Genomic DNA, 12,576 nt, shown 5'->3' with positions numbered 1-12,576 from the left:
TTAAATTGGTGTATTATAATTAAACATAATGATGGGATTTGTTATGCCATATTCATACATGCATATGCCCCCACTTCTTTTAAGTTTTCACCATCTCCCAGTAATACCAAACTGGGAATTATGCCTTTATTAGGCCTTCAAAGGACATTCCAGATCCAAAGTATAGCATAGTTATTTGTTAATTCATCTCTTTCTCTCCATGTTTCAGCCTCTTGAGGTCAGGGACCTTGTTTGTTATTGTTGTTGTTATAGATGGATACAATACCTTTATTTTATTTATTTATTTACTTATTTATTTTTATGCAGTACTGAGGATTGAATCCAGTGCCTCACACATGCTAGTCAGGCACTCTACCACTGAGCTACAGCCCCAGCCCAGGGACCTTTTTTTTTATTGCTGCTTTTCTTATAGCACTTACTGTAAAACCTAGCCCAACATAGGAACTTAGTTGTCCAAATTGAATGTATATTGTCTTATTACTCTTCTTTCAAAACACATAGAAAGATCCTTTGTTTATTTATATTCTCACTTTATTCCAAAAGGCATGTAAGACAGGTTACATAAGGATACTAGACACAAAAGATTAATTTAAATGAAAAAGTTTTTAGGAAAAACTAGAAAAAGGAGAATATGAAACTAAGCAATATAAGAGGAAGCCAGGGCTCTGGTTCATATTCAGATTGGAGTTAGCATACATTGCTGGGAGGTTGGTGATGCTCTCAGCTCCTAGAAACAGTTAGATACATACATGAATGATCAGTTTCACAGTTCTCAGTATGGTCCAGAGTAGAAGCATCCTTTGGTTCAGAAGAAACAGTATCACACATAGTACTTAAGTCCCAAGAGAAACTTTCCCAATGACCCTCATGGAAAGGATACAGTATTACATAATGAAGAACAGCATCAATCTGTGTCCCCACAAGTTTCACTAGGCTGTTCTTCATAGGAGTGCTCATGTAAAATACAATAAACATAATATGTGGAGAACCAAAATAGTGTCTTGTAGAATTTTCCTCTACCTTGGGTGGTATTTAGTGTATATGAGAGCCATGATTCTTCAGTAGTTGTTAAGATGCTAAAATTGCTATTGATTTGCTATGTTTTCAGTTACATTTATTTACTTTGAAAATGTAAAGCAAAAGCAAAACTGAATGGAAAAATCCACAATTATGTTGGAGACTTCAATATCCCTTTCTCAGCAATTAATAGAAGAACTATAAAGAAAACCAGCAAGATAATATAAGAACCTGAAAACACCAACAACCGACAGAATTTGATGAGCATGGATAGAACACTCCAACACAGCTGAATATGCATCTTTTTAAGTGCCAATGGAACATATATCATATAAACCTTATCACATCATAAACCTCAACAAATTTAAGAGATTCGAAACTATATGGAATGTGTTCTCCAACCACAATGAACTCACAATTACAAATTAAACAACACACTTCTAAATAATTCATGAATTAGAAATGAAAATACAACATACCAAATTTGTGGGATACAACCAAAACAGAGCTCTGAGGATAATCTTAAGCACTAGTACATACAGTAGACAGGAAAAGCTGCAAATCAATAATCTAAGCTCCCATTTTTTATTTTTTAGGTACTGGGGATTGAACTCAGGGGCACTCGACCACTGAGCCACAACTCCAGCCCTATTTTGTATTTTATTTACAGACAGGGTTTCACTGAGTTGCAAAACTTTGGTTTTGCTGAGGCCAACTTTGAATTCACTATCCTCCTGCCTCACTTTTCAGAGCTGCTGGGATTACAGGCATGTGCCACTGTGCCTAGCTAAGCTCCCATCTTAAGAACTGAGAAGAAGAGCAAATGAAACCACAGCAAGGAGAAGAAAGGATGTAATAGAATGGTTGAAATCAATGAAATTTTTTTTAAAAAATAGAAAATTCATGAAACAACTGGTACTTTGAAAGATTATTAAAATTGGCAACCTCTAGCAAGACTAAAAGAAATATAAATTACAAATATCAGAAACAAAGTACTTCACTACAGACCTTGCAGATATCAAAAAAAGGGAATACTACATTTGTACACACATAAACTCAACAGCTTGCACAAAAATGATCAAATCCTTGCAAAACAAACTACCACAGTTCACCCAATGTCATATAGATAATTTAAACTGCTCTATAACCATTAAGGAAATAGAATTTATAATTTAAAAACTCTTAGAAGGGCTGGGGATGTAGCTCATTAGTGTACTTGTCTAGCATGTTCAAGGCCCTAAGTTTGATCCCCAGTACTGCCAAAACCAAAAAACAAACAAACAAATGCTCCCAGTAAAGAGGTTTACATCTTTGCAGGGATGCAAAGATGTTTCAGTATTTTAACAGACCAAAGAAAAATCATGATCATATCAGTTAATGCAGAAAAAACATTTTGTAGATTCAACACCGGATAATGATAAAAGCTGCCAGAAAAATAAGTAGGAAACTTCCTCTATTTGATGAAGAGCATCTACCCCCAAAACAAACACACACACAAAAAAACTACCTAATATTATAATTAGTGGTGAAAGGCTAAATTCTGTCTCTAAAATCAAGGACAAAGCCAGGATGTCTGGGGTTACTACTCTCACTTAGCATAATGCTGGAAGTTCTAGCTAGTGCAATAAGGCAAGAAAAGGAAATGAAAGACGTACAGATCAAAAAGGAAGACATAAAACTGACTCTATTTGCAAGATGATATGATTGTATATGTAGAAAATCCTAAAGGGTCTACAAAAAAAAAAAAAAAAAAAACACTAGAACTAATAGTTGAGTTCATCAAAATAAGAGGATATAAAATAAATATACAAAAATTAATTGTATTTAACAAACATGTTGACACTGAAATTTAAAAAATAAATTACTGCTGTGGTTTGGATGTGATTTGTCCTCCCAAAGTTCATGTGTGGTATGTGTGACCCTTAATGTGGCAGTACTGAGGTCCTGGAGCCTTTAAAAAGGTAGGGCTTAGTGGAAGGCAGTTAAATGATGGGGGTGCTGCCCTTGGAAGGGACTAATGCTGGTCTCAGGGAATGAATTAATTCCCTTGAGAGTGAATTATTATAAAAGAAAAAGATAGGTCCCTCCCTGGTTTCTGGTTTCCTGTCTAGCCATGTGATCCCTTCTGCAAACACTCCCACAATTGGTCATCCATCATAAACCTCTCAGCAGAGTTGAACAGAAGCAGGTATCATGCTCTTGAACCTCTAGAACAGAGCTAAATAAACCTCTTTTCTTTATATCTTTACATCCTCAGTTGTTTTGTTATAACAACAAAACATGAATTACTATAATTACCATTTACAATTACTCAGTAGCAAAAAGAATATTTAGAAGTAATTCTAACTATATAATATATATTACATATATATGAATATATATATATATATATATGACTCATGCCAGAAACCTTTATAAAACTTTGATGAAAGCAAATTTTAAAAATCTAAATGGAAAGAAATACCATGTTCATTTGTAAAAGACTCAAGATGTTAATTCTTACTAAATTGATATACAAGTTTAATGCAATTCCTATGAAAATCCTAGCAAGTTTTTTTTTTTTTTTTTTTTTTTTTTTTTTTTTTTGGTGCTGGGGATTGAACCCAGGGTCTTATGCATGTGAGGCAAGCACTCCACCAGCTGAGCTCTATCCCCAGCCAAGATTTTTGTTCAGACAAGATTATCCTAAAATTTATATGGAAAGGCAAAGGAACTAAAATAGTTAAATCAGTTTTGCAAGAGAGCAATAGTTTATGCTAAAGCCTACACGTGAATGTTCATAGGAGCTTCATTCATAGTAGCCAGAAACTGAAAACAGTTCAGATGCCCTTTGATGGTTGAGTAAATAAAATGTGATCCTTCTGTACCATGTAATGCTACTCATCAATAAAAAGGAAATGACAACCTAGATGAATCATTCCCCAGAGAATTTTGTTGAATGAAAAAATGTTATCCCAGCAACTAAGGAAGCTGAGGCAGGAGGATCACAAGTTGAAAGCTGACCAGGATAACTTGCAAGACCCTGTTTCCAATGAAAAAGGTTGGGGATATAGCTCAACGGTAAAGTGCCCCTGAGTTTAATTCCCAGTACCACAGTAAAAAAGTTGATTCCAAAATGTTATATACAATATGAGCCATTTATATAACATTCTTGAAATTTTGAAATTATAGAAATGGAGATTAGTGGTTGCCAGGGTTTGAGGACAGGTGGGTACAAAAGGGCAACATGAAGGATCCTGGTGGTGATCGAAATGTTCTGGATCTTGACTATACCAGGTTCCTGGTTGTGAGATTATACTCTGGTTTTATAAGTTGTTACCACTGAGAGAAAGCCCCAGGGACATAGAGGAAGAAATATTTGCTGGATGAGGGCCAGAAGGGAGGGATACTTATCATGTGCTTTGTTCTCCACTCCCAGTATCCTGGAGGGTCCCCCTCAGTTCCCCAGTCATCCACATCTGAATCCAGGGAGGTTTAGCAGAGATAGAGGGTCCCAGGGAGGCTAAGTTTAAACACAGTGAGATAAGGCCCTATAATCTACTGTGATGCCTTCCTGCTCCATTGATTCCAGAGAAGCTCATGACCCCTGAGATGTTTTCAGAAATCCTTTGTGATGATTTGGATTTGAACCCACTCACATTCGTACCAGCCATTGCCTCTGCCATCAGACAGCAGATCGAGTCCTACCCCACAGACAGCATCTTGGAGGACCAGTCTGACCAGCGTGTCATCATCAAGGTAGGTGACTCCTTACCCTGGGCTGAAGGGAAGTATATTGTAGGGTGCTGAGGGTTCATTGAGGTCTTGGCAAAAGCCTGTCTTTGGGTTTTCTGCTGTGGAACAGGGCTTATGGTAAGCCATCTTTCAGACAACACCTGGCTCTGTTTCCCCAGTAAGGTATAGTCTGACTTCTCAGATTAATGTATCACGTTCTAGGCAGATACAGGGAATGCTGTCAGGCACTGAGCAAAGCCTGGTTCAAAGGAGGTGAAGGCAGCCCATGGGCAGAGCGGGAAGCCCTTGATAAGGTGGGAAACATAACTGCAATCATCTGGTGAACTGGGCGAGGTTAAGACTCAGTAATACTCCATTGCACATATATAATACATTTTGTTTATCCATTCCTCCATCAGTGGGCACCTGGGTTGCTTCTGCATTTTGGCTATTGTGACTAATGCTGCAATGAACAAATGTGTCTGTGTTCCTGCTTTCAGTTCTTTGGGGTATATACCCACAAGTAGAATTGCTGGATCTTATGGTAATTCTATTTTTTTTATTTTAAAAATATTTTGAGGGACCACCAGACTTGTCCATTGTAGCTGTACCAGTTTACGGTCCAACCAACAGTGCACAAGGGTACTAATTTCTCCCATATTCATCAATATTTATTTTCTATTTTTTTAGACCATAGCTGTCCTAATGGATGTTAAAGAGTATATTATTGTAGTTTTGTTTTTGTTTTTGTTTCTGGTACTGAGGATTGAACCCAGGGATCCTTAACCATTGAGCCACATCCCCAGCCCTTTTTTTATATTTTATTTTGGGACAAGATCTCACTGAGTTGCTAAGTGCCTCTCTAAGTTGCTGAGGCTGACTTTAAACTCGAGATCCTTCTGCCTCAGCCTCCTGAGTTGCTGGAATTACAGGTGTGCACCACTGCGCCCAGCTTTATTGTGGTTTGGATTTGCATTTCCTAATTATCAGTAATGTTAAATATGTTTTTATATGTTTGTTGTCATTTGTCTATCCAAATCCTTTGCCTGTTTTCGAACTGGATTTTTGTTGAGTTTTATAAGTTCTGTATTTCAAATATCAAGGATATCAATCCCTTATCAGATACATAATTTGCAAATATTTTCTTCCATTCTGTGGGTTGCCTTTCTACTCTGTGATAATGTTGTTTGATGTACAAAAGTTTTTTTAAATTAAAAAAAATTTTTTTTGCATTGCTTGGGATTGGATCCAGAGCCTCAGACATACGAGGCAAGTGCTCTAATACTGAGATACATTCCATGCCCCAAAGGTTGAATTTTGATGACATCCAGTTTGTCTGTTTTTTTTTTTTTTTTTTTTTTTTTTTTTTTTTTTTTCATTTTTTTGCTTGTACTTTTAGTGTCATATCTAAGAATCACAGCCAAATCCAATGTCACAAATATTTCCTTCTCTGTTTTCAGGTAATGGTATTAATTCTTAACATTTAGATCTTTCATCCATGTCGTGGCCCCCCCCCCCCCCCCCCCCCGCCAAGTACTTGGGATCAAATCTATGAATCTCCATATGCTAGGCAAATGCTTTATAAATGAGCTATTTTTAGTCATTTTTCATCCATTTTCTTCATTTTTGTATATAATATTAGGTTAGAGTTCAATTTCATTCTTTTGCATATAGTTTTCACATTAACAGTCATTATAAAAAAAACTGCCTCTCTACACTGAATGTTCTTGGCACACTTGTCAAATGTCATTTGATCATATATGTGAGGACTTATTTCTTGAGACTCTGTTCTCTTTGGTCTATATGTCTGTCTTTATTTCAGTACATTGTTTTGATTATTTTAGCTTTGTAGTAAATTTTGAAATTAGGATGTGTGGAATTTCCAGTATCATTCTTTTTCAATGTTTTTTTTTTTGGTTGTTTTAGGGTCCCTTAGATTACAGTTTTAAGATGGATTTTTTTTTTTTCTATTTTTGTGGAAAAAATATTAGAATTTTGATAGGATTGCATTGAATCTATAAATCATTTGGGGTAGTATTAACATCTTAACAACACCAAATCTTCCAGTCCATGAACATGGGACTTCTTCCTGTTGATTTATGCCTTCTTTAATTTCTTTCAGCCATGTGTTGTGGGTTTTAGTGTACAAGTCTTTCATCCCTTTATTTAAGCTAATTCCTATGTATCTTCCTATTCTTGGTGCTATTTTTAATTGAATTGTTTCCTTACTTTCCTTTTCAGAGTATTGTAAATATATAGAAAGGCAATTGGTTTTTTGTGTTGGTTTTGTATCTTGCTACTTTGCTGCATTCATTTATTAGTCTGTGTGTGTGTGTATGTGTGTGTGTAAGTCTTTAAGGTTTCCCATAAATAAAGTATCATGTCTTAACAGAGATAAACTGGGCTACAGTATGTGTTGATTCACTTGTGTCTTTAAGAATAGCCTGCTGGTTCTAGAGAACAGGGTTCTGTTCTGTACCTGTTTCTTGTTTTACAACCATGGTGAGGATGAAGTCATAAAGGTTAATCTTGCTCAGCCATCTGATTGCAGATGGAACCAGCCACATGCAGGTTACTGGTGAGTCTGACATTCATATCTAGCCAGTTTCCCTGGCATTTTTCTCTTTCTGAATACCAGGTTTTTGTTTTTGTTTTTTGTTGTTGTTACTTTGATAGGCCTTATGAAGCAACCATACAGAAAATTGTCCAGCAGCTGCAAGTCCTTCAGGGGCCAGCACATGTTCCCCTAAGCAAAAGCTTTCCCAGCAACCCTCTGATTTAGTTATAGTTCTCATGTGTGAGATGGCATCTGCAGGTAGGCTGTTGGGAGACCATCCCCAGGTCAGTTTTCTTCCTGCATTGCCTTCTGACTGAGTGGCAAGAGGGTCCACCAGTACTAGGGTCAGACTGGGCACACACACTGGCCCAGAAAAGCTTGTGATGCTTGGGATAGTGCTTTGTTTTTCAGGCCAGAGCCTTGTGGGCAACTTGACCCCTGAGGTGGTGATCCATCTTGCAGGTGAGGAACTGAAGGTCACACTTGGGGTTTCCCATTACATCGGGGACTCAGAAGAAGAGTTGGGTGTTTCTGTGAGGACAGACTTCTTTGACAGTGGATGGAGGATAGAAGAAGTGGCACTTGAAAAATATCTTTTTCCTCAGAAAGTAGTGGCTTAGTTCTGAGCAGCCTTTTACATATGATCTTGGCAATGCCAAGACCAATGCCCAGGCCTGGCTGCCTTTACCAGGGAACCTGGCCTGGTTTGGATCCACTCAGTTCCAGGGTGAGAGGGGAAGACAGGTAGGAATCTGGCCTTACCACATGCCTGTTTGGGGGATCCAGCCTAGTCTCTATGAACCCACATGGAGTCTAGCTACTCCTCACCATCCACCAGTATCATCAGTGTCTCCTCTACTTAGAACCTCCAGAAGCTCCCCAACTCCCTCTGTGGAAGCCAAGCCCTTTGACAACCCCTTGGCTCTTCTTAGCCTGGGCCCTGACCCCTCACCATTCTCATCTTCTCTCCTGTTCCCTCACTGGTCCAACCCAGGTTCCAGGCCTTAATTCCTCAGACTTTGCATTACCTTGTCCTCTGCCTGGGACCCCTGCTCCCAAGGAACCACATGCCTGTTCTCTGGGTTTGTTCACTCATTTTACTCCTGAGAGGCCATTCTGACCTCCTGATTACCACAGCTGGCTCAATTTCCTAACCCCCTTCCCTTGTTTTCCTCCCTAACCTAACATTTAGTGGTGACATACTTTGTATTAGCTTGGTCAACCTACTTAGGTCTGTCTGTCCTTGACCTCAGGACAACTTTTTTCCTATAATTTTGGATAAGCGAATGTGCTAGTGACCAAATAGCAGGGATGGGCAACATGGTCCACCAGCCTGGGGTGAGGTAGCGTATTGGATGTGAATGAACTGTGTAGCTGTGGTTCAGTTAGGTCCTGGTCTATATTTCTGTGGGTTGCCTGCTGCTGGGTGTTCTTTCTTGTCCCAGTGCTGATATGGTTTGCTCAGAATTTGATTCCAGTTGGGAAGAGGCAGCTCTAGTTCTGTTCCAGAAACCTGGGTTGGTTGCCAGGCATGTACAGCATGGAGACAGGAAAGGCCTCGGGCTTTGACTGCTGCCTACACTACCTAGCCATGTGGGGGTTGGTGCAGCTCTGCACCGCAGCTTCCTCCCTCTCCTTGCCAACTCTGTCACAAGGACTGGTTGTTTCTCAAAATAAATGCCCTCAAGCCTGTGCTGGGGATTCCAGGAGTTCATGGGATGACAGAAACAGAAAACAAGCAGACAGATGACTGAGATGGTCTCTGAGTTCTAAGTGCTATGAAGAAACAGGAGAGGAGGGTATGGAAGGGGACTGGTGGGGAGGGGAGGTGTCAGGAGCTGGCTCTTGAGTGCTGAGAAAAGTCTGGTCCTGAGAACATTCTAGTGAATACAGAGTGGTGCAAAGGGCTCAAATCAACAGGGCTTCATGAACATGGTCAGGGCTTGGAGTTCCTTTGTTTCTGTGAAGAGAGGTAGAAGTCTCTGTAAGGACTGGGTTCTCAGGGCCAGTTAGTGACCTCTTGCCCATCTGCCCATTCGAGTCCTTGTCTTAAAAACTGATGGACAGTAGTGAGAGTGGGCAGGTGCACTGTGGCCCACACATCAAGTGGAGCACTGTGTAGTGATGAGGGAAGGTCCCAGCCCTATACTGGGATTTTACAGGCAAAATGCTGAGGGAACAAAGCCACTGGATCCATCCTGTGTTGTTCAATGATGTCCAGTTTTAGAATAGGCAGAACTAATCTGAGGTGGGGGGGCAGACATTGGTAAATGCTTCTGGAGCACAGGCTATTTTTTCCTGGGTCTGAATGTTGGTTTCCTGGGCACTGATTTGTGAAAACTCTCCAACTGCACAACTGGACCTGGATACCTTCAGCTGTATGTCACATGTTGTGAGGGGTCTGCTGGGAATGTGGGAGGAACTGGCTGTTGCCTCTGCTGCACTTCAGGCTTACCTCTTGCCTTGCCACAAAGGTTGACACAAAGTGTAACTACATCCGTGACACATTTGGCAAAATGACTTCCAAGAGGGGCAAGCTCTATAAAGCAATAGAATTCAGGCATAGATGATAGTTTAAGACAGGCTTGGACGGTTTCTGATCAGTAACATTTGAGCTGAGCCCTTTCTGGCCAACAAAGTCACATAAAGATTGACTGCCATGGGGTAAAGGGCAGAAAAGAGAGTGATGAGGAGCCAGGGGATGGGAATAAAAGTGAGGTGGAGGGGCTGGGAATATAACTCAGTGGCAGAGTGTTTGCCTAGCATGCATGAGGCCCTGGGTTCAATTTCTACCACCATGCACAAATAAATAAATAAATAAATATGAAAAAAAAAAAAAGCTTTAAAAAACATAAATAGTGAGGTGAACTTGGGGCCTCCCTGGAACAGACGATGCCAGAGCCCCTTGAAGCAATCTGGGAGGTTTGTGGGATGTTTTGCAGATGGGTAACTGGAAGGACAGGGCTAGCCCAGTTCTTACTTCATGAATCATTGTCAGGGTCCACCCCAGGCCTGGTGGCTCCAGAGCAGGCCATTCCCATTTCCCCACAGCCTCCCTGGGCTGAGGACAGTCCTGCCTGCTGTCACTTTGCACTTTGGTTCTTACCACAGCTGAATATCCACGTGGGAAACATCTCCTTGGTGGACCAGTTTGAGTGGGACATGTCGGAGAAGGAGAACTCACCAGAGAAGTTTGCCCTGAAGTTGTGCTCAGAGCTGGGGTTGGGCGGGGAGTTTGTCACCACCATCGCGTACAGCATCCGGGGACAACTGAGCTGGCATCAGAAGACCTATGCCTTCAGGTAGGATGGCTTATGCCTCTCTCCCTCCCTCACATCTCTGCCAAACCACTTTGGGGAAATACTTCTCTGCTGGAGCCATGAAGCTTTCATAGCTTTCTTGAGCTTCACAGTGACCTGGCTGTGGTTGGTTTGTTGGCTCTGTCATCCTCCTGCATCATGTCTCAGGCAAGGTTGGAGCTAAAGAGATGGCATGTTGGAAGCACTTAGTAGTATCCCTAGCAAAAACTAGAGCTCTGTCAGTGTAAACCTAAAATCCTTACCTCATTGTCCCCATATCCCACATCCTCCTTGGGCCACCCCTTAGATTTTTTGCCTCTCAATCCTCCATCCTCATGGCAGCTGCTCCCCAACTGTCATGCTACACTGTCCTCTGCACTCTGACCCAACCTATTCCTTCTATCAGGCTTCTACCCCGGCTCATGTTTTTTTGTTTTTGTTTTTGTTTTTGTTTTTCAGTTGTAGATGGACACATTTATTTATTTATTGTTAGGTGGTGCTGAGGATTGATCCCAGAGCCTCACACATGGAAGGCAAGCACTCTACCACTGAGCCATAACCACAGCTCCCCATGTTCTTCATCTCTATTAAACAAGGCCCCTTCCCTCTCACAAGCATCAGGGAGTCCTCCTGCAGCAGCTTCTTTCTGAATATCTCTGCCTTGGTTTATTCAGAAAACTTGCTGAGCACCATGCAGGACTAGGTGCCATACTGAGTGCCATTAAAGAGGAGGAAACAGGTCAACCTGATCTCTGCCTGCAGCATCAGGCTGTCTGAGTAACTGGAAGTGTGAACAGAACCTTCAACCCCCTACCAACACCAAACAAACAAAAAACCCTTGCAGGCCAGTGGACTCTGCTTGTGGCCTTGAAAGGAGAGTCTGAGGCTCCTGCCTCATCAAGCTTGCAGGAACAGAAGCCCCATCATTTCTGATCTGTCCTCTCAGCACCTTTTTTGTTTGTCTGGGGTGGGGGAGCCACCAAGTATTACTTCATCAAAACAGGTGTTAGGATTGAGCATGCCCCTCGAACTGTCATTATCCACATTTGCACTCATCATTCAGGGAAGACAGTCTAAAATGCTACAGGAGGATCAAGGACAAAGATTTTTTGCAAAGACTTGACAATTCATGGAGCTTATAAGTTAGTTTTGTGTCTTAGCTTGTTTTCTTGAATATCAGAAGAGGCAGCTTTTTTAAGGCTTCCTGTAAATCTGAACAAGAAAGAATGAGGCATACCCTTAACATTGGGAACAGCTGAGCCCCTCAGGCTGAGTGCCTGCTGTGCTAGATGCACATCATTGTCACCTGTGGTGATCCTCCAGCAGCCTTGCTGGCCAAGTGGTTTTGCTTCCTACACTGGGGACCAGCCCTGGTGTCTAGTGTACTCCTCCCTGTTGGGGGCAGGGGTGTTGCCAGAGGGTGCAGTTATGATATCTTCTGTGGAGCCAAGGCCACTGGTTCCAATGGTCCCAAGAGCAGGCTAGGGTGACCTCATTCCTGGAGTTGACTTTGAAGTCCTATAACATTGCACAGGTTCTGGGAGTGAAAGCGACACCAAGCACCCCCTCCTACAGACACCAGTCAAGCTGGAATGCTCCTTCTAGGCTGACAGGTACAGGTGGCAGGCAGATTTGCTGCTCCCAACAACCAGATACTGAGATGTTGACCTTCACCCTGTCATAGGCAGCCACCAATGCCTACTCTTGATGGGTCCTCCCGGCATCCTTGCCCTTGGTCATAGTGTGCGGCAGCAACCCTTCTGCTCAGACCCCAAGTGACCTGAGCTGTTAGCCTCAGTTCCTTGTCAAACTCCTGGTTGCCTCCAGTTCTGAGTGGCTCCAGAGCAGGCCTCTGGGGAAATCCTGTTGAGAGATCAGGACTCTGAGAGCGATCCTTCATTTATCTCAATGACCACTTAATAAATTCCAGGTGTGGACTGGGAGGAGCACTGACCCCTGTCCAACTGCAGTCTTTAGTGCAGGTCAGGA

At 41.6% G+C, this 12,576-nt stretch overlaps 1 protein-coding gene across 2 annotated transcripts in view; it reads left to right on the top strand.

The window, feature by feature from the left end:
- Smarcb1 (SWI/SNF related, matrix associated, actin dependent regulator of chromatin, subfamily b, member 1) overlaps positions 1-12,576 on the top strand; it is a 31,924-nt gene that overhangs the window by 14,174 nt on the left and 5,174 nt on the right. For both annotated transcript variants that reach the window (XM_047560798.1, XM_047560797.1), the window contains exons 6-7: positions 4,589-4,755; positions 10,400-10,590. In XM_047560798.1, coding sequence (XP_047416754.1) covers positions 4,589-4,755; positions 10,400-10,590 — 358 coding nt within the window. The remainder of the gene's footprint in view (positions 1-4,588; positions 4,756-10,399; positions 10,591-12,576) is intronic.

Source organism: Sciurus carolinensis, chromosome 8 (genome assembly GCF_902686445.1).
Source record: "Sciurus carolinensis chromosome 8, mSciCar1.2, whole genome shotgun sequence".
Classification (NCBI taxonomy): Eukaryota; Metazoa; Chordata; class Mammalia; order Rodentia; family Sciuridae; genus Sciurus; species Sciurus carolinensis.
This window is presented reverse-complemented; position numbering and strand designations above follow the sequence as displayed.